General features: G+C 21.3%; 3 protein-coding genes across 12 annotated transcripts in view; all 3 read left to right on the top strand.

Moving 5' to 3' along the window:
• LOC122498807 (oxysterol-binding protein-related protein 8) overlaps window positions 1-3,290 on the top strand; it is a 70,844-nt gene extending 67,554 nt beyond the window's left edge. For 4 of the 5 annotated variants that reach the window (XM_043606748.1, XM_043606729.1, XM_043606739.1 and 1 more), the window contains 3 exons: window positions 1,276-1,451; window positions 1,994-2,230; window positions 2,587-3,290. In XM_043606748.1, coding sequence (XP_043462683.1) covers window positions 1,276-1,451; window positions 1,994-2,230; window position 2,587 — 414 coding nt within the window. In that variant the 3' untranslated portion in view covers window positions 2,588-3,290. The remainder of the gene's footprint in view (window positions 1-1,275; window positions 1,452-1,993; window positions 2,231-2,586) is intronic. The other variant, XM_043606757.1, reaches the window with a different exon arrangement.
• A 6,175-nt stretch (window positions 3,291-9,465) lies between these two features.
• On the top strand, window positions 9,466-18,140 carry LOC122498847 (transcription factor IIIA-like). 3 transcript variants are annotated; one of them, XM_043606815.1, is made up of 6 exons: window positions 9,467-9,728; window positions 10,349-10,614; window positions 12,643-12,749; window positions 12,838-13,181; window positions 16,108-16,527; window positions 18,013-18,140. In XM_043606815.1, exons 2-5 carry the CDS (start codon window positions 10,408-10,410, stop codon window positions 16,521-16,523), a joined length of 1,074 nt encoding a protein of 357 aa, XP_043462750.1. In that variant the 5' UTR covers window positions 9,467-9,728; window positions 10,349-10,407; the 3' UTR covers window positions 16,524-16,527; window positions 18,013-18,140. The 3 variants fall into 3 exon arrangements, with proteins under 3 accessions (XP_043462768.1, XP_043462750.1, XP_043462758.1); XM_043606833.1 differs by lacking the exon at window positions 18,013-18,140 and having other exon boundaries at window positions 9,466-9,728; window positions 10,354-10,614; window positions 16,108-16,582; XM_043606823.1 differs by lacking the exons at window positions 9,467-9,728; window positions 18,013-18,140 and adding an exon at window positions 9,745-10,012 and having other exon boundaries at window positions 16,108-16,582.
• Window positions 18,141-19,945: 1,805 nt separating this feature from the next.
• Window positions 19,946-27,234, top strand: part of LOC122498828 (regulator of G-protein signaling 7) — a 71,093-nt gene continuing 63,804 nt past the window's right edge. For 2 of the 4 annotated variants that reach the window (XM_043606777.1, XM_043606804.1), the window contains exon 1: window positions 19,946-20,123. The gene's annotated coding sequence lies outside the window, so the exon portion shown is untranslated. Of the gene's footprint in view, window positions 20,124-22,543; window positions 23,080-27,234 lie in introns of those variants that run through there. The other 2 variants (XM_043606796.1, XM_043606787.1) reach the window with 2 other exon arrangements.

Raw genomic sequence — 27,234 nt, 5'->3', positions numbered from 1 at the left:
TAAAATCTTTAAAAATTAAAATTTTTTATATTTTTAACGATAACAATTATTGTACCTAGAATAAATTTTTTTGAAAAAGTTTAATTTTATTTTTTAAATTATTTGAAGTTCTTATTTTCTAATATATATATTTAATTGAAGAATGTCCGAGTAATCGATGAATAATAAAATTATTTTTAGGGATTCAATTATTAATAATTTAATTAATAATTTAATTTAATTCTAAGTAATAAAATTTCTCGTAAAATGTAATTATTTTAAAAATTTTTATTACAATTCGTCGAAAGAATTCAATTATTTAAAAATTTTTTTATTTTAATTCTCATAAAGAATTTATTCTTTATGAGAATTGAATTTTAAGAAACATTCAATTATTCAATAAATTATTTATTTTTGTATTTAAATAATTGAATTCTAGTAGAATTTTCTAATAAAAATTAATTTTAAAATTAATTTGAATTAAAACTTTTGTTAATAATTGAATATTAAAAGCAATAAAGTGTGAATTTTTAGAAATAATTGAATTTTTAAATGGATTTTTTTGAAAAAGTTAAATTGATTTCTTTTTTAATTTTTTGAAGTTTTTATTTTCTAATATATATTTAATTGAAGTATTTACGAATAATTTAAATTCGTAAAATTGAATATTGTATATAAATGGATTTGAAAATTGTCAAAGAACTTTTTCGAAAACTAATTGATTTAAAGAAGAATTTTAGTTAATAATTCTTAAAAATAATAATTAAATTAAAATGATGAAAATAATTTACATGCCTGTAAAATAGGCGCAAAACAGTACTATGCTGCACTAGTGGGCAAAGTTCTTAAAATTTTGAGTTTTTTTTTTGTCGATATACATAGGTAGGTATTTGTTCTTTTTTTTTACCAAAACCAAAAGGTGTTGCACAATATACTATTGAAGAAGTACAATTTTCTTATAATATAAAATAATGATTTTATCAATTTGCCAAATTTAATTATTATAAAACATGAAGAAATCAATCACTTTTATTTGACTCAGACTGGTTATATTTTTGTCAGTAATTGGTCCATAATTTTTTATTTTTGGTTTGTAAAGTCCGTATTTTTAAGTACTTTTACTGATGGTTCGAGCCCTGAATTTGTCATAAACAATAAAATAATTTTCAAAAAAAATGTATTTAACCACAAAAAAAATAATAATGATCAGTAAAAAAAAATTTATGAACATTAAGTGAAGATTAAAAAATAAAAAGTGGAATTGAAAAGGCAATAAAAAAATTATTAATTTTTCAGATGCCTTTACTTCAGGCCGAATCACGTTCATCACTCTCCGTCCTGAAATCGTCGAAGCGCCAACTCTCCAGCAATATTCCTATTACGGAAACGGCACACGATTCCGGAAGTTCATCGGCGGAAGCTCATTCCGATTCGAGTCAATCAATTGGCAAACGGAGACGATCTGCAATTCGGTAAAGAATATGTTACATGTTATTTTCCTTTTCTTTCTCACGTTAATTTTGTTTATTCTTTTTCATTCTTTTCTCTTTATTATTCTAAGCTTTTATCTTTGGTTTTCTTATTTTTCTATTATTCCGTTTCTTTTGTATTTTTTAAAATTTATTTTCTAGCATTTAGAGTTTTTTAAGGTATTTTTGCTAATTTTTGCTTTTTTCTATTTTTCTATTTTTTTTTTATTTTTTCTATTATTCTATTCTATTCTATTATTCTATTTATTATTTCTATTATTTTTTTAATTCTTTTTTTGTATTTTTTTCTCTCTATTTTTTCTTGTTCATTTTTTTTGTACGAATTACTTTTTAAATTTAAAAAAAATAGTTTTATTTTTTTTATTACTAAGATTTTCTGTATGAATTACTTTCTAAATTTGAAAAAAAAATTTATTTATTTTTTCGTTGTCAATTAGATAAAATTTGGTAATTGAGTAAATTGAATCAGTTTTTTTTTTCATTAAAGTTTTGGATATTAATTGAATATTTATAATGATTTACAGACTCGCAGGCATGGTGAAGGGAATGGAGGATAGATTAACGGAGCACAGTGAGAAACTAAACCAAATTCAACGACTAATCGAACAACTTGCAATAAGACAAAGAGGTTTAAGAGACAACCAGAATAATATTAACATGTTGAAAAATTTTATAGATACATTTATTGTTATTGTCGTCGTCTTCTTTGTACAATATTTTATTAAGGTCTGGAACGGATCTGCTGAAACCAAAGGAATGTGGTGAGTTTTTATTTCATTTTTTATATACTTTTTTAAAATTTTTATCACTGTTTATTTATTTATTTAACGAATTATACTAAAAGTCTTTAATAATAATAAATTATTTACTATTATTATTAGATAACAATATTTTTTATTTATGTATTTAATACTTAAAAGTTTGATTTTCTTTTTTTAGTATAGAAAAAATAGCAATTTAACAAAAAAAAGTAAAAGATTTGACAAGTAAAAATAATAAACAAGATAATAAAATATTAATTTTTAATTTATTTTATTTGAATTTTCTATCATCTAAAAAAAATGCATTTTTAAAACAGAATATTTTGCTAATTTCCACCTTTTTCTCTTTCTTCTAGATCTGCTTAAAAAATAGCGAAACTCGTATATATATAAAAATAAATATAGGTAAAAAAAAATTCTTAAAATTCTGATCAAATTCAGAATATGTGAGACAACCATCGAATTGAAAAATTAAGATTTTTTCATGAAAAATCGTAAGAAAAATATAATTGTAATAGAAAAACATTTGCTTGCCGTACGAGATAGTCAAAAATAATAATGAATTAAAAAAAAGTGCTGAAGTGATTACGCCCGGAGCAAAAAAAAAAAAACGTTTCTCACTAACGCACAAATTATATTAAAAAAAAGAACATTGCAAAAATCGAAATCATAATAATGGGTCTTTTAATTTAACGGTCTAAAGATTTTTTTCTTTGGTTAGAAAAAAACAGCTATTGAGAGAAATTTATTTTTTATCACTCGCTCTTAAATAGTTATTAAAAATATGCATTATCTAGGAAAAGAAGAATAGTCCGAAATTGAAAAAGTTTAATGAAAAGTTAATTAAATTGATTAATAATATTAATAAGAGAATTCAATTTAAGTCGATATTTTTCAGCCAATAATTCAAATTCAACGCAGTTGATGTATAAAATTTTTAAAAATCAATTATTAATAACATTGATTTTATTCTTTCATCGAAATATCGAAAAACTAAATTGATTTTTAATTCCAAAAATTTATATTTTATTTTTTCTTCAGTAATCGAATTTTTTTTAAAACTATGTTTTGTTCTATTTTTAACCTATTCCTTTTAATTTTTAATCTATTTTTTAATTTATATATCATTGTATTTTTTTAAAAATATTTTTTACTCTATTTTTTATTATTGTCTTTTTTTAAATCTATTTTTTATTTGGAAGAATTCAATTATTTTTATAAATAGTAACATTCTTTGCAGGAATTCAATTATTTTTAATACAATTTTAATTAAATTTCTCGAAAGGCTTCAATTATTTTTTTTTTTAATTTTTAAAACAATTTTTCGAAAGAATTCAATTATTTTCTAAAAAATTTAATTAAATCTTCGTAACAATTTCCATTTTCTTCGAAATTCAATTAAATTATTTTCAATATAATTTTAATTAAATTTCACGAAATGATTCAATTATTATGAGAAAGTTTAATAAAACTCTTCACAAAAATTCAATTATTTTCAAAAATGTTGATAAAATTCTTCGCATTAATTCAATTATTTTCATTAATAATCAAATTTCTCAAAAGAATTTAATTACATATTTTCAAAAAATTTAATAAATTTTTTTTTCATAAATATTTAATTATTTTCATATATTTTGATATTTAATAATTTTTGTGAGAAATCAATTATTTCAAATACAATTTTAATTAAATTCCTCATTGAATGAATGAAAAATTTAATATTTTTTATAAATAATAAAATTTTTAGAAAGAATTCAATTATTTTTTTAAAAAGTTTAACAACATTTTTTAAAAGATTTCAACTGTCTTCAAAAATTCTGATAAAATTCTTTAGAAGAATTCAATTATTTTCAATACAATTTTAATAAAATTCCACGAAATGATTTAATTGTTTACAGAAATTTTAATTTCAATGATTATCAATACATTAATTTCAAAATCGATAACATTTTAAAAGAAAAATTACCAGAATAATATGTTTATTAATATGATTTTCGATTTTTTTTAAATAATTTGTTTTTCAATTACAATTATTTTCCGAAAATTAATGAATGGCAATTAATTTATTAATCGATTTAATTAAATACTCAATAATTGTCTATTCCCTTTCGCAAAAAAAAGAAAAAAATTTCTCGCTTCTCTAGAAAAAACAATTTAGTAATTTTTCTATATTCTACAATTTTTACTAAAATATAATTATTGTTATTTACAAAAAAACAAAAACAAAGAAAGGAGAGAAAACAGGGGAAAAACCATAATTTTGAAATAGACAAAATTGTTCAAATAGAGTATTTAAATTTTTTCCAAGCCCATATAATATTATATTATAATTAGTAAATTCTTCTATATATTATATATACAATTGTATATTATCTTTTTATCGGACTGAAATCTAATTGTAAATAATTTATTAAGAAAAATGAAAAGGAAGACAAAAAAAATATTGAAAACATAATGTGCAAAGTGTTTTTTGTAGAAAGAGAAATATTTATCGTTTTTAATTCTGTTTATTTTGTAGTATATTCTTATATGAATATTATTTAGATTATATGTTATATAGTTTTCGTATTTTTTAATAATATATGTAAATGTGAAAATGAAAAAAATGAATCTCATTTGAGAATTTTCATTTTTTGTTTGTTTCGTAATGAACCAAAAAAAGAATTCCGATAAATTTTTATTTATTAGATTGTATAAAAAGGGGTAAAAAATTAATTTTCTATATTTTCCTCAGGACAAATTATAATTATAATATTATAATTCTGTACATTATTGAATTTTTCTTAATTTTTTCTTCCAAAATTATTAATGCAATTTTTGTTTTTTAATTTTTTTTCAAATTATTTTTTTAGTTTCGAATATTTTCTCTATTTTTTAAATTTTAGAGTTTTTATTTTATATTTTTCCTAATGTTTCTAGTTTTAATTTTGTCTTTGTAAATTTAAAAAAAAATTTTTTGGGGAAATTTCCTTTTTCTCTGAATTAATATATTAATTAATTTTATTGTTTGACGCTGAAAATGAATCGAATTGAATTTATATTTTATTAACAATTTTTCAAGTAATGGGAGGATAATATATTTAATATAATTTTCAAATTTGTAAATTTTTTGTTTTTGAATTTATTTCCGTTTTGTAAAGAATGCAAGTATTACAATCAGGATCTACTAATATTTTATCGAATTTAAAAATAGAATCAAGGAAAATTATAGATAATTTATGTTTATATAAATATATATATATATTAATTTAAGGGTGTCGAATTCCATTTGACTTGGTCTAAAATTAAAAATTAACTATATTTAATTAATAAAAAATTAACTATTTAATTAAAACTCGGCCCGTTTATAAATAAATAATTAAAACTTAATTAATTAGGTATTTAATTAAAAATTAAGTAAATTAATTCAATTAATTGATATTTTAAAAATATTAAAAATTAATGAAAAATTAGTCTAAAAAGCAAATTTTATTTAATGAATAATTATGAATTTTTATTGAAATTTTTGCAAAAAAAATCGTTTTCTTTTTATTAAAATTCTCATTTAATTTGTTTTGGACTTGAATATTTTGTTTTAATTGAATTTAATAGTTAATTAATTAATTAATTTAAATAAAATAACTTTAATTTTTAATTTAAGATTCTGTCAATTGGAAATAATTCATCTTAAGGCCATGCATGAGGGGAATTACGCGTTTGCGCCATTTCTCTTGGACATAACCTTAAAAGCATACAAAATACAATTTATTGTATAGGAAGTTTTGCAGAAATCTGCTCAATTTAAAAAAAGAAAAATTACAATCAGTATCAACATTTTGTTTTTGTTCACTCGTATTTCTGAAATAATGTAAAACACATTTTGGGTGATAAATTCTCTTGGAAAACTTTGACTATCATATTATATATATAAATATTATTATAATAGGAAGATAAATATTTATTTATTGCTGTGAGATAAAAGGTGTTGAAGCCCCTAAGCCAAATATTTACTAATATCCTAAATGTCAATATCGTTATATTCATATATTATACAGTTTTTTTTAAAAGAAAAAAAAATGCATCAGTTCCGTTAAACGAGAAACATATCCTCAAAAGTACTTTTAAACATTTTTGTTTTCTATTTTTGAGGTTATGTTCTCTTGGTAGCAAAATTGAATTTTACCTACTGTAGATAAACACTCGTTTTTCTGTCGATAAAAATCAATTTTCAAAATTGTTTTACTACAAATTGTTACAGAAAAAACAAAATGTCAAGGTCTAAAAAGCGTTTATTGTGACTCTGTATTTTCAAAAATGCACACGAAATATCGACTTCGAGAAAAAAAAAATACCGACAACTCGGTCGATAATCTAGAAATTACGCTATTCGTGCAAGAAGAAAATTACACAATGTAGTTAATATAATTAAGCGAATGTAGATCAAAAAAAGACAAAATAGTACGAGACGCATGACTATTCCCGAAATCTTATTTGACATAATAGTCATTTGACATAAAACCATTAACCATAAATTCTCATTTGACATAAAAATCATTTTACACAAATTCATTTTACATAAAAATATCGGCGCGAATTTTAAAAGTAACCAATTAGATATTATCAACAACATTGTGATTCGACAATTTTGAAATTCGCGCCTACATTTTCATGTAAAATGAAATTTGTGTAAAATGATTTTTATGTCAAATGAGAATTATGTGTAATAATGACTTATCCGTCAAATGAAATTTATATCAAGTGAACTTTATGTCAAATGAGAATTATTTTAAATGGGATTTATACCAAATGAAATTTATGTTAAATGGTTTTTGTGTGCAATGAAATTTATGACAAATAATGTTCATATTATGTAAATTTTAAGTTAAGTATAGTTTTATATCAAATAACTATTTGTTCAAAAAATATTTCGGGAATAATCATGCGCCTCAATAGTACATATACATTATATTCCCTTGAATTTATGGATTGAAAGACAAAAATTATTTTCTGACAAGGAACCGAATTCAAAAGCAGCTAAAAAAAATTTTTCGCAAATTTTTATTGTAATTATTAATAATTAATTACTATATTCTATATTGTAATGATATTGCAATAATTACAGGAGGAATAATTTAATTTTCAAAAATAGATAGTAAAAATATGGAAATAAATTATAATTATTCATTGCCAAAAATGCCAAATTTAATCCAAAATTTGTCGCGCGTCTTATTTTTGCAAATATACATAATATAAAAATATTAATAATTAGTTCATTGAGCGAATTATGTGATAAGTCTTGAAAATTTAGACAACGACGCCAGCGAACATCTGCCTTTTCTGAATATTGAGAAAAATGAAAAATATTTCATTTTGTCGTAAAATGTGTATTGTAATGCTGCGTGAACGTGCCATGTCACTTTTGTATTATATTGTAGAAAAACCTTTACAAAAACCCACGTCTATTATACTTAAAAAAAAATTAATAATAATGCAACTTTCAGTTTTACCTATTCCACATTTATATTTCTATTTTATCGCAATAAATATATGCGTTATCGTATTCCTATACTTATAAAAAATAAAAATTGTTTCATGTTATTTTTGCTCTGTGAACTGTTCCTACTTTGCATTTGTTTGTTTTTATTGGTTTTTTTTATTTGAGGTGTTATTTTAAGGTTGTCATGACACAATGCGTTTGAATTTCGCGCCATTGTTGACTCAGAGTAAGGTTGGTAGCACTGTTCTACTATCGTTGGTAAGGAAGAGCGGAGAGCTGACAACTTCAGTCTGTGCCTGCCGGTTGTACGTGAAGTTAGCACTCAAGCCATGAAATATATGATTCTTTTCAATTGGAAAGGATTGGTGGTCGTTTGGTGATCGTTAGGTGCTACTTCTCAACTTTAGGTGGTCAAAAATAAAAAATCTAGAAACTTTTCAATTTTAGAGTGCTAACTTCACACTTGCACTCCAGTTTTTAATATTTTTTAAAATTTCTTTTACGTATCGTTTGGTGGTCGTTTGGTGGTTGTTAGGTGGTCCTTTTTAATTATTGGTGGTCATCCTAATAATTAATAATAACATTTTAAAAAAATGAACACGCAGGCGATTTTGTTCAAGTTCGAATGGCGCCAAAATTTAAATTAAGGAAAGCTTATTACACGTTTAAATTAAACAAAACCTCTGATTAACTATAATAATTTAACTAAAATTTTCAGATAATTTAAGTTTTATAATAATATTGCTCTGAATATAAGAAAAACTATTAAAAAACATTTTGTACATAGTTAAACTTTTACTATATACTTGTTGGATTAATTATTTCCAATCACTGCATTATTGAATATTATTATTATTATTAATTATTACACATTTATTTAATATATGAATGTTTTGTAGAGTGCCAAATTCACGTTTGCATTTTTTTAAAAATAATATTCATTTTTTTTAAACAACTTTACATCAATCGTTTGGTGGTCGTTTGGTGATCGTTAGGTGCTACTTCTCAACTTTAGGTTAACTATTTGCAAATTTGAAAAAGGTAACAAAAAGTTATTGAAAATGTGTATGTAAATTTGACAACAATTGTAAGTTATCTAATAGATAATATTTTTAAGTTGACATTTTAAATAAAAAGGATTACATACTATCAATAATTAAAAAGGACCACCTAACAACCACCAAACGACCACCAAACGATACGTCAAGGAAATTTTAAAAAATATTAAAAACTGGAGTGCAAGTGTGAATTTGGCACTCTAAAATTGAAAAGTTTCTATTTTTTTTTTTATTTTTGACCACCTAAAGTTGAGAAGTAGCACCTAACGATCACCAAACGACCACCAAACGATTGATGTAAAGTTGTTTAAAAAAAATGAATATTATTTTTAAAAAAATGCAAACGTGAATTTGGCACTCTACAAAACATTCATATATTAAATAAATGTGTAATAATTAATAATAATAATAATATTCAATAATGCAGTGATTGGAAATAATTAATCCAACAAGTATATAGTAAAAGTTTAACTATGTACAAAATGTTTTTTAATAGTTTTTCTTATATTCAGAGCAATATTATTATAAAACTTAAATTATCTGAAAATTTTAGTTAAATTATTATAGTTAATCAGAGGTTTTGTTTAATTTAAACGTGTAATAAGCTTTCCTTAATTTAAATTTTGGCGCCATTCGAACTTGAACAAAATCGCCTGCGTGTTCATTTTTTTAAAATGTTATTATTAATTATTAGGATGACCACCAATAATTAAAAAGGACCACCTAACAACCACCAAACGACCACCAAACGATACGTAAAAGAAATTTTAAAAAATATTAAAAACTGGAGTGCAAGTGTGAAGTTAGCACTCTAAAATTGAAAAGTTTCTATTTTTTTTTTTATTTTTGACCACCTAAAGTTGAGAAGTAGCACCTAACGATCACCAAACGACCACCAATCCTTTCCAATTGAAAAGAATCATATATTTCATGGCTTGAGTGCTAACTTCACGTACACGTGAAGGTATGTGATACAATTTTTATAATTTTCGTTTTTAGAGTTTATTTAAATTGAATAGATATTGATGAAAGTGTTCGCATGTGGAGATTAAGAGAAACGGACAAATTTTGACTAAAAGACGTTTTTCAAACTATGTGACAATATAACCTAGCTTTGTTTTGCGAAACTTGCGAATATTTTTTTCTTTTTGTTTTCTCATTTGTTATATTTATATTGTTCTCGAGTGTTAAATTGATTAAATTATGCAATGTGGTTATTAAGTGGACGTGAAAATTATTGCTTAATGAGTTTAGTCGAAATACCTCGTAATCCTCGTAATGATCGTAATTTCCATTCTTGAGGTTATGTTCGAATGTTTTTAACATTTTTGGAACATTTTAATTTATTTAATTTATCCTCTCACTTTGGTATATTTTTGTCAATAGGTTTTATTTTCCAACTAAATTTCTATTTATTTTACACTGTCTTTTTGCTTTTATTGATAGCCAAACTTTTCAATTAAAACAATTTTAAACTAAATTCCAAAAGTAATAAAAATATTTTTCATTTCTTTTTTTCTTTTTTTTTTGGTAAATAATAATAAAAATAGTGTATTTTGTAAAAAAAAATCTCGTTTTTTCTAGTAAAGTAACGATCTGGTAATTGTTAGAACAAGTTTTTTTTTACTGAAAAAAGAAAAACAATGGGAAACAAAAAAATTAAGAACGAGTCATTGGAGAATGAGGAAGAAAATAAATTTTCCACTGAAGACGAAAATGAAACACAACGAAATGTTGAAATTTTTGACAATAGCGACAAGAGGTTAATTTTATGTTCGTATCCTGGCTGCAGAATGAAATTTACAAAACCTTCTAAATTCAAGACGCATTTGTGTACGCACACTGGAGAGGTATTTTATTAGAAATTTTAAAGAACTTACATTTTTGAACAATTTTAATAATTCAAATTCGTCTGAAATTAGTTCAATTTTTTAATATAAATATTTAATTAATTATTAAAAATAAAGAATTTATAGAAGAATTTTAGTTAAAAACACTAAAAAAATTGAAGTTTAGAGAAGATACAAATAATTGCAGAAATTCAATTATTATTTTCAAAAGTAAAAAAATTCACCAAGCTGAAGTCCACAACGTTGATCAACGAAAAAAAATGTTTATTTAGTAAATTAATTAAAAATGACGTAGCAATATTGACACAAAAATATTTAGAAAAAAAACGATTGTTGTTTATATTTTGATAATAATTATTTTACAATTAAATATTAAATTAAAAATAATACTTGAATGCATTAAATAAAATTTTTTTTTAATAAACGTTGTGTGACTTGAACTTCGTAAAAATTCATAATAATATTCTTCTCAGGAGTTCAAATATTTTTTACAAATTTTAATTAAATTCTTCGCAAAAAATCAATTATTTTCATAAATAATAAAATTTTTTAAAAGAATTGAATTATTTTAAAAAATTCTTAATACGATTTTCCTAAGAAATTCAATTATTTAAAAAAATTTTAACAAAATCCTCCGAACGAAATTTCTTATTTTCAATAATCTTTAATATAATTTTAATTAAATTCCTCGAAATAATTATTTTTACAAATTTTAATACATCTTTTCATAGAATTTCAATTATATTTAAAAATTTTAACAGAATTCTGCCCAATAATTAATTATTTTCAGACATTTTAATTTATCTTTTCTCAGAATTTCAATTATATTTAAATATTTTAACAATGTTCTTCCCAAAAATTCAATTATGTATTTCCATAAATAATAAAATTCTCTACAGGAATTCATAAATAATTTTCATAAATAATAAAGCTCATTGCAGAATTTCAATTATTTTTAATAAAATTTTAATCGAATTCTTCGAAAAATGTAATTATTCTTAAAAATTTTATTAGAATTCGTCAAAAGAATTGAATTATTAAAAATTTGTTGAGAAAATTCTTTTTGACAATTATAATTTTAAGAAACATTCAATTATTCAATAAATTATTTATTTGTGTATTTCATTAATTGAATTCCGTATAATTTTTTAATAAAAATTGATATAAAAATGAATTTTAGTTTAAATTTTAGATAATAAGTAAATATTAAAAGCATCATAGCGTAAATTTTGAGAAATGATTTAATTTTGAAAAGGTTTCAAATTAAAATTTTTCATATTTTTAACTAACAATACTGTGTAATTAATTTCTTTAATAAAGTTTAATTGAATTTTTTTTTTTTGAAATTATTTGAAGTTTTTATTTTCTAGCATATTTAATTGAAGAATTTACGAATAATCAAAATTTCACATAATATTGATTTATAAACAAATGGATTCGAAAATTGTCATTATTTTCAAAGACAATTTTAATAAAATTTCTCGAAAGAATTCAATTATTTTAAAAAAATTTGGTAACATTTCCTTTTATAGAATTAAAATATTTTCAGTATATTTTTAATTTAATTTCTTTAAAGAATTCAATTATTTAAACAAAATACATTGAAGTTTTCTTGAACAAATTCAATTCTTTTCAAAAATTATGGTAAAATTTGTCGCAAGAATTCAATTACTTCTAATGCAATTTAAATTAAATTTTTCAAAAGATTAATTTTTTTGAAAAAGTTTAATTGAATTTTCTTTGAAATTATTCGAAGTTTTTATTTTCTAATATATATTTAATTGAAGAATTTCCGAATAATCGTAATTTCACGTAAAATTGAATTGTAAACAAGTGGATATGAAAATTCTCAAGAAGAATTTTTTCAAAATTTATTAAAAATAATTGATTTAAAAAAGAATTTTAGTTAAAAATTGTAGAATTTATTTTATTTTTATCATTTTATTATTTTGTATTCTTTATTTATTTAACATTTATTTTAATGTCTATTAATTTGACATCTAAAAATCCAATTTTCTTTTTATCCAGAGACCATTTGCGTGCAATGTTGATGGATGCGATAAAGCATATTTGTATAGTACACATTTAAAGAGGCACAAATTGACTCATAAACAGGCAAACAAAGAAGAATATCAGTAAGTCAATTTTTTGATTAATAAAAAGAATATAATAATTTTATATTTCGAATGAAATACATTATATTTATTTTCTCTTCTTTCGTAGATGTAAAATTTGTGGAGCAACATACTCGCAAAGACAAAATTTAAAGCGACATTGCTTAACTAAACACGAGAAGAAAGATAATTTTAATAAAAAATGTGAGGAATGTTCTCTGGTATTTTCGACACTAAAAGAATTACAGCAACACCTGATAGATGAACATAATCGGAAATTATTTCTATGTCATATTTGTTCGAAATCATTCTCACAGCGCATTCATTTACGACGTCATCTCGAGTCAACTGTTCATAAAACAGGTTTCATTTGTCAAGTTTGTCAAATGTCCTTTGATTCCTTTAAGAAGATTATGGAACACAAGAGAGAAGAACATATTACTCAATATGAAGGTAATGTACTTAGGTTTTGAATTTTTTTTTTTTGAAAAAGAAAAATTTTTCTATATAGGGGAGAGTCTCCAGTTGTGAGACGGGTTTTATTTTTGACCTGTAAATTGTAAACGGGTAAACGATATTGTAAATAAAATACACCGTTCGAAAGGTAACAGAAATACTCAACTTTTATTGAAAGAAAGTATAGTGTTTCGATGAACTCACAAAATTTTACGATACATTTTCCGAGCACATCGCTTTTTTCAAAAAAAGAAAATGTCTTCAGTTGTGAGACACTAATTAAAAATTGCTCAAATTTAATAAGTTTGACATAAAATGTTATGTTTAGTAGAAATAATTAAATATATTAATAATATATATTATTATATACTAAATAATAATATTTATTCGACAAAATATGACTATGAAATAAACACAATTTAATAGCTTCAACAAGAGCATTAAAATTGATTTCTTCTGAATCAATTGACTTTTTTTCACTTGAAATGCCCAAAAATACTAGAAAAAAAATCAAAACAACATTTAAATAGTATGCCTGCAAAGTCGTATTTTTTTGCTGCCCAGATGGGTGTTGACACCGTCTCACAACTGGTGATATGCTGTGTCTCACACCCAGAAATTGGCGCTATTTTGAAAAAGGAAAATTAAATTATTTTCAACCGTAGATTGGAACAATGCAATATTGCATCACAAAATATAAGGAAAACACTAAAAGAAAATGGATTACATTTACCTTTTCCAATTAATTAACTTGGAAAAAAAGTACTTTGCATTTATTGAAAAAACGCTTTTTAGTCGATTATCACACACAGTGTTGGTATTTAACAAAAACAGTTTATATATCCGCTTCGGCGTACACGAAAAAGTTGGCTCATATAAAAAGAAATGTTTTTATATAAACCAATCGGCTTTTTAATATTGCATGTTAAAAAAAATTGACTGTCTCACAACTAGAGGTGTCTCACAACTGGAGACTCTCCCCTACAAAATTAATAATAATAATCGTTGTATTCCGGTAATCTGTTCGCAGTTTGAAGTTAGTTGTTTGCTTTTTTATTACATTTTTAATATTTTTTCCTTTCAAATATTTTCAATTTTAAAATTAATGTATTAAAAATCATTGAATTCTTGCAAAGAATTTTATCAAAAAATTTGAGAATAATTGAATTCCTTCGCAGAATTTTATTATTTATGAAAATAATCAAATTCTCACAAAAAATTTTATTAAAATTTTAAAAAATCCTAATTAAATTCTTTTGAAGAATTTATTTGAATTTTTTTTAAAAATAATGGAGTTTCTTTAATAATTTTAATTGAAATAATTTTGAAAGTAATTGTATTTTATGAACAATTTCTTTCAAGTTTTTAAAATAATCGTGTTTCTTAATAATTGAAATTAAACATTTATTTATTGAATTTTATTAAAACTTTTTTTTAAAAAAATTTAAATTGTAATAAAATTCTTTTTAGAATTTTATTACAATTTTCTAAAATAATTTAATTCATTCGAGGAATTTTATAAAAAAATAGAAAATAATTAAATTCTTTCGAAGAATAGATACTATTAAAGATTTTGACAATAATTGAATTATTTCAAAAAATTTCTTTAATTTATTGAATATAATCGATTTCCTTCATAACTGTAATTAATAATTTTACTATTATAATTTTATTAAAATTATTTATAGAAAATTTAACTCTGTTAAACAATTTTATTAGAGTTTTTGTAAATAATTAAATAATTTTGATGAATTTCTTTCTGCTTCTTTTTAAATAATGTAGTTTTTTGAAAAATTTTAATTGAAAATTTTTGAAAATAATTGACTTAAACAGATAATTTTTTTAACTTTTTAAAATAATCGTGTCTGTTAATGAATATAATGAAATATTTGATTTTTGAAGTTTATTAAAATTGTTTTGAAAATAATTGAAATCCTCCGAAGAATATTATTATTAATGAAAATAATTGAAATCTCCTAAAGAATTTTATTTTTTATGAAGATAATTTAATTTTTAGGAAGCATTTTATTAAAATTTTTAAAAATAATTGTAATCTTCCTAAGAATTTTATTATTAACAAAAAATAATTTAATTTTTGCCATGTATTTTACTTCGAAAGGATTTCTTGACAAGAATTTGTTTCAAATATTTGAAAATAATTGAAATTCTGTAAAGAATTCAATAATTTATGACAAAAAATTGAATTCTTGATAAGAATTTGTTTCAAATTTTTGAAAATAATTGAAATCCTCCGAAGAATTTTATTATTAATGAAAATAATTGAAATCATCCAAACAATTTTATTTTTTATGAAGATATTTGAATTTTTAGGGAGAATTTCATTTAAACTTTTGAAAATAATTGGAATTCTTTGAAAATTTTTTTTATTTATGAAAATAATTGAAATTTTGCAAAAATTTTTATTAAAATTTTTGAAAACTAATATAATTGTTTCGATGGAAATTTAAATTTTGTGGTGAAATTTAATTAAGATTGTATTGAAAATAATTGAATTTTTAGGAAGAATTTTATTAAAATTTTAGAAAATAATTAAATTTTTTTTGAAAATTTTATTGATAATAATTGAATTTTCGCAAAGATTTTACTATTTAAAAAAATAATTGAATTGTTTCGAAGGATTTATTAAAATTTTGTTGAAAATAATTGAATTTTTGCAAAAAGTTTTATTATTTTTAAAAATAACTGAATTCTTTCGAAGATTGTTATTTTTTTTTTTTAAATAATTGAATTCTTTCGAAGAATTATATTAAAATTTGTGAAAATATAAACAATAATAATTAATTATGTACCTAATAAGTGAATATTTTAAATTTTGGTTTTGCAATATTTTCTTTAAAATTTTTAATTATTTTCACAATTGATTTAAGATTGAAAATTTTAATTTCTTCTTTTTTCTTTGCAGAATTCTTTTGCGATATTTGTAAAAAGAAATTTTTATCTAAGTCCTGTCTGAGGAGTCACATGACACAATTACATTTAGAAACGTTAATATTTAAATGTCCATTCGATGATTGTAAGCAGGAATATGAATATCGGAGAAATTTAAATTCACACATTCGTCAGCATCATAAGGACATTAGATTTCAATGTGAATTGTGCTCGAGAAAATTGTCAACGAAACAAAAACTTGCTGAGCATGTTATTAAGATACATGAGAATCCCGTGCAACGAAAACCCCCGCCAATAAATGAATATCGAAGGGCACGACGAGATATTGGTGTAGCAAAGAGAAGTGCACTCTCACAACTTTGTGGACTTAAATTGCAACCGGCAATGGAGAAAATATTAAGAAATCGTCCCATTCAAAAAAATGAATAAATAGGTATTTTATTTTATATTTTTTTCCCCATGATTATTGTAAACAATTATTATAGTTAATTTTTCGTTATTCTATATTTTTTTATAGTAATTTTTTCATTTTTTTTTATTATATTTAATCATATTTTTTCATTATTATTACATTTTTTACATTTCAAATACGAACGAATTTAGATGATAATAAAATTAACTTTAAATAAAATAATAGTTTGTAAAAATAATTAGAAACTTTGTTTTCTCAACTTTTGTCGTATAAAGTTAAAAAACTGTTATTTTCATGAATTTTTTCTAAAATTACACAAAAGGGGAAAATTTTTTCGAAACTGAAACTTTATCATTTGGAAAATTTTTGAATTACTTTCTCTTCATTCGTTTTTGTTCAAGAATGTTGAAATGTTTTAAAAAGAAATTTTTAATTTGTAAAATTTCACTTATTTAGCGATTTTTGATAAGATTTTTTCTGCTTTTTGATATTTTTTCATTTGCTTTCTTATGTAAAATATTTAAAAATAATTAGTTCTCCACTTTCGTTTTTTATTTGTTAAACATTGAAATTTAGGTATTGACTCAATTAATTTTAAGGCTTAATGTTATTACTAAATAGGTATTTAACACTTTAATTAATTATAACCTCGTTGAACGTATATTGTTAAATAAACAAATTTTGTAAACGGAAAATATATTTTATTTAAATAAATGAATTTTTAATATGAATGTTAAATAATTAATATAAAAGTAATAATTGAGACCGGGAATTTTGCGAAAAAATCGCAAAAATTCTCTCTAAAGAAGAGAAAATAAAAATAGAAATAAAAAGAATTTATTAACCACAAAATTTTTGTGAAAAGTAGATTCACTTTTGTTTTTCAAAATGTCTCGGCGTCGACGTAAAATTTCTTTACGAAATGAAAAAGGAAGAAATCATTTTTTTTAATATAAAAATTAATGTGAAAAAACAATGTTTTTTCGCAACATAAAATTTATCATGTCGTCGGATTTTCATAAACCATTAATTTTCATAATTTAAAGGGAACAAAAAAGAAATTTCCAAATTTTCACAAAATGTCCGGTTAAAAATGCACACTTTCAGAATAACATGAATGGAATTAATAGTAAATATGTTTTATATTAATTATTTAATTGTTTAAAAAAGTATATTAATTTATTTATAATAAAATTTATCACCGTAAAATTTTTGTTGCATTTATTCATTATTTTTCTATTTTTGTATTTTCATATTTTTCTATTTTCGTATTTTTCTATTTTTGTATTTTCACATTTTTGTATTTTTGTACTTTTGTATTTTCATAATTCTCTAGTTTCGTTTCTTTCTATTTTTGTATTTTTGTATTTTTGTATTTTCGTATTTTTATACTTTCGTATTTTTGCATTTTCATGTCAATTAATTAATTTATCATTCTTGTATTTTTTTATTTATTGATGGTTTTTGCATTTTTATTTATTTATTTGTTTTGTGTTTGTGATTTAGGACCATTAAGATGTGGAAAAACAATAACGCCCGAGATAATACGCGACATTGTCGAGAAATTGCAAATGAGACGACTTTATGTGCCTTCATCGTTGATTCTTAATCATTTGCAACTTTATTATCCAACTTGTAATAAACGAGGGGACAATTTAAGGGCCGAAGTGAAAGACAGTTTAATTACTGCGGTTAATAATGGTTATATAATTCAATGGAGCACTGACAATTATTGTCTTCCAACTCTTCGTCAAGAAGCGATGTCAGAAAAATCAAATTTCTCCAACTTTAATGAAGATTATTTCTTTTGAGGTGAGAAAATAATAAACAAGTTTTAAAATTAAATTCTATTACTTTTTTTTCTTTTATTTCAACTTTAAAACGTTTTTTATTCTTTTTTATAATTCAATTGTTAGTTAAAAATGAATTTTATAAAAATTTCAATTGAATTAAAAATGAATTTTGTGATAATTAGAATTTTATTGAAAATAAATTTTATAAAAATTCGAATTTTATTAAAAATGAATTTTTCTAAAAACTCAAATTTTTTTAAAAATGAATTTTATTAAAAATAAATTTTGTTGAAAATTAATTTTGTGAAAATTATAATTCTATTGAAAATGAATTTTATAAAAATTCGAATTGAATTTAAAATTAATTTTGTTGAAAATTAGAATTTTATTAAAAATAAATTTTACAAATATTCGAATCTGATTAAAAATTAATTTTTCTAAAAGACTCAAATTTTTTTAAAAATGAATTTTATTAAAAATAAATTTTGTTGGAAATTAATTTTGTGAAAATTATAATTCTTTTACAAAATAAATTTTATTAACATTCAAATTTGATTTAATGTTTAATTTTTAAAAAATTTGAATTTTATTATTAAAAATAAATTTTATATTAGGTAAATCGAATTTTGATAAAAATGAATTTTATAGACATTAGAATTTCAAAAATTTATCTGAATTATTGGCAAATTAATTTGTTAATAATTATAATTTTATAAAAATAAATTTTTAAAAAATTTGAATTTAATTAAAAGTGAGTTTTATTAAATTTAAAAATGAATTTTTTAAATATCAAAATTTGTTAAGAATGAATTTCATAAAAATTCGAATATAATTAAATGTTAATTTTATAATAATTTGAACTTTATTAAAATTGAATTTTATAAAAATCAAATTTCATTAAAATTAAATTTTATAATAATTCGAATTAAATACAAGTGAATTTAAAAAAATGAATTTGATAAAAATTCGAATTTAATTAAATGTGAATTTTATTAAACATAAATTTTATAATAATTCTAATTTAATTGAAAATCAATTAGATAAAAATTCGAATTTTATAATAATAAACAATTCATTTTTATAAAATGTTTGAATTAATATTTAATATTATGTTTAATAAATTTAGAGTTAAAATATAAAATTCAATTAATTTACAAAATAAATCGAAAGCGTTAATTTATAATTTATAAAAAAAGTCGAAAATAGAAAAAACGATAATTAGTAAATATTCGAATTTATTATTTAAACAATTAATTTATATAAAATATTTTTAATTAATATTTAATATTCTGTTCAATAAATTTCGGGTTCAAACATAAAATTCAATTAATTTTCAAAATAGAATGAATTTTATATTTATTATTTATAATTATAAAAATCGTAAATAAAAAAGACGATAATTATTAAAAATTCGAATTTAATTAATTTCAGAATACAAAGAAAGATTTTTCTAAAACGATTATTTAGAAAAAAGAAATTTTTAAATGAAAAAGAGGTTGATTATTGAGAATTCAATTAATTTCTAAATAGAAATAAAAATTTTGTTTATTGAAAAAAGTGAATTTTTGAAGACAAAGAAAAAATAGAGCTTCATTATATATTGTGAATTTCACCTTGAAATAGAATTTTTTTTCTCTTTTTTTCAGATTGATGACCGATATGACACGGAATTTTATAGTGTTGAACTTTAAAGTCGGACAGTGGGACTTTTGTGACATCAAAATGCATTGAGACTGCGAGGAAACGATCCTGCGCTCTTCACATCCGGCTTTTTTCATTACATCTGGACTCCTTGCCAGGAAAGTAACAAGATAAGAGCAACAGGTACGCAACAGGGCACTATATTTTAATATAAAAATATATATATCTCTCTCTTTCCTCTTCTGTGAGGCAATAATATTTTTCCAAATTTATATTTAAACAAAATACTTTAAATGTGGGAAAAAGTTATTATTTTTAAGAATTTAATTTAATATTAAAAAATATTTTTTTTTAAACTGAGTAATTATCGAATGAAACGGGGGAAAAATCGCTTCTAATTAATTATCATTGAAAATTTATTTATTTATTTATTTATTTATAGAAGTAATTTTTTTTAATTTTATAAAGAATATCAATTTTTTATTTTTATACAAAAATAGATAAATTTATTTTAATAAAAATAATTTTTAAAAATGTGAAAAAGGAAAATTTTTCAAAACTTCAAGTTATGAAATTTTAAATTTTAAAATTAGAGTTTCAAAATTTTAATTTGAAAATGAAAATTTGAAACTAAAAATCTAATGTGTCGGAAATTGGAATTTGGAAAATTAAAAAATTAAATTATTTGAAGTTTTAAAAAAAAAAATTTGAATTTAAAAATCTAATGATTCGAAAATTTGAATTTAAAAAATTGATAATTTAAAATGCAAAATAAAATTTTAAAAATTAAAAAATTAAAAAATTGAAATTAACATATTGAAGTTATGAAAATTAAAATTGAAAATTTACTTCTTTGAAAATTCAAATTTTAAAAATTGGAAGAAAATTTGAAAATCGGAATTTGAAAATTGAAAATTAAAATATTAAAGTTTTGAAAATTAAAATTGAAAATTTGAAATAAAAAATATTAAAGAATCGAAATTTAAAAGTTGGAATTTTGACAATTGAAATTTAACACTAAAGTTAAAATAAATATTTTATAATGTTTAAAATTACCGAAAAATTGACTTTTTTTCCTAATAAAAATTATATTTTCGTTTTATAATTTACAAATTGAAGTTTAAAGAAATTAAAATTGAAAATTGAAATTTTTAAAAGATTTTTTTAAATTTAAATTTAAATTTTTTAAAAATGAGAAGAAACTAGTTTCGAAAATTGAATTTTGAAAATTTTGAAATCAAAAACTAAAAAAATCGAAAATTGGAAAGCTGAATCTATGAAAATTGAAATTGATCGATGATTTTTAAGTAAATATTTTAAAGTTTAAAATTAAATTTAAAATTATTAAAAAATTATTTTTTCTTTATAATTTATAATAAAAATCATATTCTTAAGTTTTCTAGAAAAAAAAATGTTAAAAAAAAATTCGAATAGGAAATGTTTTTGTTTTTTCTTATCTTTTTTTTAAATGGAAATATCAAGAATTATTGTAGGCTTCCTGCACTTGTATCTGCAAATAATTTGCTTCTGTCAAATGAATATTTAACAGCTATAAAAATCGAATTCCAGACTGATTGACCCTTAAATATTAAAGGAGACTAAAATAAATCGATGACCCCTTAGAATTTATTACAAAAGAAAGTTATTATTCTTTGATTTAAAAGAGAAATGAGATTTCTTTCGATGAAGATCAAATTTTCTTCATGGAAAAGTGAATTTTAATTTTTTATTATTTTTTTGTTATATTTATTCACAAAGATGTTTTTCCTGTTAAATTTCTATTTATTTGTTTATTTTCATTTACTTTTTTATTTGTTTTTTTATTTTTTATTTATTTTCATTTATTTACCTATTTTACTCTATTTTTTTATTTAAAATTTTTTTTTCATTACATCTTTACTCTTATTTATTTTTCTTTTTTACTTTGTTTTGTTATTTATTTGTTTTTGTTTGTTTATTGTGTATTCAATTTTATAGTTGACGATATTTTTTGTCAATTATTAGGTACAATTATTATCGAAAAAAAAGAAAAATTATTTCTACAATTTTTTTTCCTATTTTTCCGGTGTAAATTTTGTCATTCGATTTTTATATTTCAAATTTTTTCATTTTATATTTTCGCGATTTATTTATTATGGTTTCAACATTTAATTATTTTTGCCTTCATTTTTTTCGCTATTCTTTTTTTTGTCAATTATTTGCTTTTCTTTTCTTGCTATTTTTTATTTATTTAAAATCGAATTTTTATTAATATTTTTATTTTTTTTTAGTTTATTTATTTAAAGTCAAATTTTAATTGATAAATTTTTTTCCATTCAATATTTATATATTTTTTTGTTTATTTATTTAAAGTCAAAATTTTAATTAATTTTTTTCCACTCAATATTTTTTGAAATTTTTTTTCTCGGAAAATCCATTTATCAAAAATGAGGTAAGAAAAAAAGAAAAATTTTCCTAATTCCAATAAATCAAATAATAAGAAACTTTCCCCCTAGAAAAAAAATAAAAAAAAACAAATGAAAAAAGAAGATTTAAAGAAATAAGAAGGAGAGGAAAAGAAAAGAAAAAAGATGAAAATCTCCACTTGTTTTGAGAATGAAAGAGATATAGGAGGCGGAAAATTGAATGGGATAATTCTATAAGTGGATTGTTTTGGAAAACAGCAAGGGGGTTGTTATCCGCCCTAAATGGTTCCGTCCCTGTTTTGTCACCCTCAAAGCCTGCACAGAACAAGTCTATATATTGCTTTCACCAGGCGGGTTAAAGAAAGCTGAAAGCACGAAAAGCACGCAGTCGCGTTCTTTGCCGTCTACGGTGAATATCGTGCTTTTTTGGAGTCTTTTTTTTTAGAAAAAAAGCTCCCAACATTTTTCCCTTCGGGGTTTTTTTTTCTTTTTTTCCAAAATAAACAAAATCCCTCCATCAAGACGTGAGATAAAATTTGTCAAATTACCTCCTCCCACCCCATAAAATCACTAAATTTCCCTTTTATGGGAAAAATGTTCAATTTGTGGAATATTTTCATTTTGCGATGATTCGCTGAAATTCAAGACGAAAAAGTGAGTGACAAAAATGTGTAAAAACTATTATTATTCGTAGAAAAAATAAATATACACCAGTTGCTACAATTTTTCTACTTGTAAGTTTACTCAAAAATTCTATTTATTTACAATTATTCATTTTTTTTTAATTAAAAAAAAGTTTTTACCACATTTTGAATATTTTACATATTTTGAAACCTTTGGTTTTAAACAAAAATTTTAAGAGTATTCTTTTTTAAAAAAATTTCAATTTTCAATTGTTCTGAATTTTTATTTTGTTCTCAGATGTAAATTTTATTGATAAATTACTTCTGTAAGTACAAAATTTTTTTTTTTTTGAAATTATACTTTCAATTGTCATTTGCAAATTTTAATTTGAATATTGATTTTAAAAGGGAGTTTTAAAAGAATTCAGAATAGAAAATAGAACTGAAATAAAATTTGAATATTGTACTCAACTAAAAAATTTATAAATCGAATAATTTTAAATAATTTGAAAATAAATAAAAAATTTTTAATTTATTTGTTAATTTTAATAAATTTTAATAAATAATAAATTTAATTTCAATAAATTTCATTTCGATAAATTTTACTATAATTTATTTATATTACAAAGAAGTAAAAATACTAAAAATAGATTTAATTGTAGTTTATTTATAGTTAAAAATAAGTAAAAATAGATTCGAGTAAATTTTATTTGTATACAAAAAAATTAATATTAGTTTTAGTCGAAATTCATTTAAATTTAAAAAATATTACAATAATTGAATTAAAATTTAAGTAAGTTAAAAAATTTCAAATAAATTAAATTAATAGCTTTTAGATTATTATTATTATTATTTATTTATATTTAAAAAAAGTAAAAACATATTCAATTAAAATTTATTTCTGTTCAAAAAAACTAAAAATAGATTTAATCAAAATTCGTTTAAATTAAAAAAATCATAACGAAAGAACTCGTTCCTTTTATAAAGAAATAAATAATTTTTTTTTAAGTAAATTAAATTAACAGCTTTCAAATTATTATTATTTATTTATATTTAAAAAAACGTGCAAATAGATTCCATTAAAAATTTATATTTTAAAAAACTAAAAATAAATTTAATCAAAGTTCGTTTGAATTGAAAAAATAATAATAAATTGAATTAAAATTTATGTAAATAAAAAAAATTTTTTAATAAATTAAATTGATAGTAAGTTTTTTAAATTATTATTTATATTATTTTTATTCATTTATTTTATTTATATTGTTAAATTTTTAAATTGAAAATAATTGTAAATGTTATTAAACAAATAAGGAAGTGGAAAAAAAATTTAAATGCTTAATTACAAACACAATATAATAACAATAATTTATTTAATTATATAATTAAAATTTGATTTCTAATTTTTATTGTAAAGAATAAAAAAAAATTTTTTAATTGAATGTTTATAATTTAAAAAACGACTTTTAAACTTTTGTTTTAACACGAAAATATTTAAACTAAAAGTTTTTGAAATAAAACGACTAGAAATTTTAACGAAAAAAAAATATTTGTTTACCAAAATATTTTCTCTTTGAAGATTTATGAAAAGTGGTGAATTTTTTTTTATCATCACTTTTACATTTTACATGATTGATTTTTCCGAATTATCGTAGTACATTAAATTGAATGACATATACTGAGATTGAAAATTGGTTTTCTATTATTGAGAAAATAATGTTGATGACATTTTATTTTTGGACCCCCTATTATAAACATTATGTAAGTTAAAAAGATTTATGGAGATGCGTGATTTTTTCTCTCCCCCATTCTATTTTTTTTTTTTTTTTTTGACGAGGGGTGAGTGTTACAGATATATTAAATATGTATGTATATATAAAATACACATACGTGTGACACCATAAATTTCGGTTTTGCGTGACTTGAAATTATAATTTTCTTTTTTTTGGTATAGGTAAGGTCTGAAAACACGCAGGAGAATGTTAAACGTTTATTATGTGGGTGTGTATTTATATATATCGGGTAACAAAAGTTCTTGGGACATCTCAATTTTTTCGGGTCACCTGACACAGAAATTAAAGTGTCAGGTTTGATTAAATAAAAAAAAATTCGGAAAATACATGAAAAACGCTAGTTTTGATTTGAATTTGTCAGATAAAAATTGTTTACCAAAAAATATGCGATTATTAGTGAAAAATAAAAAATACAGTAAATATGAATACATTAGGAAGTAAAAGTAGTGAAAAATTATAAAAAATAAAAAAATATAAGTGCTAATTTTTTATTTTTATTAGGACTTTTGGGGTTATGTCTAAAAGATTTGCACTGAAGAAATATTGTCTTTTCAGTTTTTCCAATTATATTTTGTTCCGGTTTTGTAGGAACATACGTGTACCTCATTGAGAATTTATTAGAATCCATGTAACACAGTTTCGCCAAATTCTCGATTCTGCCGAATTGGAAAAGTTTGTCTCGCTTTTTAACCAATTTTTTCCGATATCGAAATATGAATATTTATATACTTGGGCGTTTGGAGGTTATGACGAGGAGCAGAAAATTCGGACTGAACTATTTACCTTCAGCAGTCAAAAAGGTTAAAATGACTTTTTAGCTCTAATTAAATGATTTTCCTTTTGAGGTACACGCATTTCTCTCAAAACCGCCAGGAAATTGAGAGTTATGAAAGTATCGCCACAAACTTGGGGCAATTTTGATTTTCTGTTCACTAGCGTTACACTTGAAGGCCCATCAGTGATTTAATTAGTTCCACAATTTGTCACTTGACTTAGACTTCGCTTCATCACAGGAAAGTGCATCTAAAATGAAAAAAAAAATATTAGAGAAAAAGTAAATAAAAAATGAAAGTAATGTTAAGTGAAAGTAATTATTAAAATTATTTATTAATATTATTTATTATAATATAATATTATATTTTAATAATTATAAATTAATTATATTGCATAATAAACAATATTACTATTTATTTATTAATATTACAGGGTTGCCACAGGTCAAGAAAGTCAGGGAATTCAGGAAAATTAGAATTGCACCAACAAGCGTCGACCCATGATTTTGCACACAACCTTTTATTCTTTAAGATCAATATTCTTTGTCTATGCTTATTAATCAATCTTATTTGCGCAAATATTCTTTTATAATAAAGATCAAATTAATTGGTTATTGAAGTTAATATATAATAAAATCTTATTCTTTGCATCAAGACGAATCGATTGGTCTATACAAAGTATAAATTGTATGAGAATTTATAGAGATAATCACAATTAAAGCTGAAAAATTCGCATTTTTATCAAAAAATTATTTATTTCTAAAATCTTATTCTTTGCACCAAGACGGATCGATTGGTATATGGGTGATTTTTCTAAAATTGACATTTTGTGACATTTTTAATTTCTCGACTAATTTTATAAAATCTACTCTCTAATAATTGTTAACCATTTTCATAGTAAAAATTTAGCACTTACTTATCATTAAAAAGAAAAAATTAAACAATTTTATTCTACTGAATTAATGCAATAGCTAAAATAATTTCATCTCCGAAGCCTTTTTAGCATGTCTCCAATAGGTTTTCTATAAGAAAATTAAATTTTGATGCGTTTTTTCAAACTCTTAAAATTTGTTAAAAAATAGTGTCAGAAAGTAAAATGTTTTTTCTATCATTATGTGCTTTTTAAAAATTTTTAGACCTCCGTTTTATATATGATAGAAATGTTAAAACTTTGTCTTCAGTTTTAGGTTAAAATTACCTCACCATGATTAATGATATTTTTATACATTAAAACTATTCTAAACAAAATTTTAATGCACACTAAAATAAAGTTGAGTGTCTGACGTTTAATTTGCCTATATATTATTATTTGTGAAAAGGAGGGGAATTATTGCTTTTATGAATAATCAAATTTTACTTACAGTACCGTCCGAAATTGTCAGTCCACCCATTTTTAAAGGAATGAAAAAAATTTGTTAACATAAAATTCATGAAAACTAAATTTTTTTTTGGTTTATATTTTAAAAGACGATCAAATTTTGAAGAGAATAAGACCTTACAGAAGTCATTTGGCCAAAATTTGTAGAAGATATTCTTAAAAATCGTCATTTTCAATGTTTCACAAAAATTTGAATAACTTCTAAAATAATGAACGCTTTTTAATAATCTTAGGCTTATTTTAAAGGTCATTTTCTACGGAATAAGAATTACTTATAGGCATTTACCTGTAATTTTTTACTTGGAATAAGCATGCCGTCAAAGTT

Source organism: Leptopilina heterotoma, unplaced genomic scaffold, assembly GCF_015476425.1.
Source record: "Leptopilina heterotoma isolate Lh14 unplaced genomic scaffold, ASM1547642v1 Lhet_100, whole genome shotgun sequence".
Lineage (NCBI taxonomy): Eukaryota > Metazoa > Arthropoda > Insecta > Hymenoptera > Figitidae > Leptopilina > Leptopilina heterotoma.
Note: the sequence above shows the minus strand (reverse complement) of the source record. Positions and strands in the feature narration are given on the sequence as shown.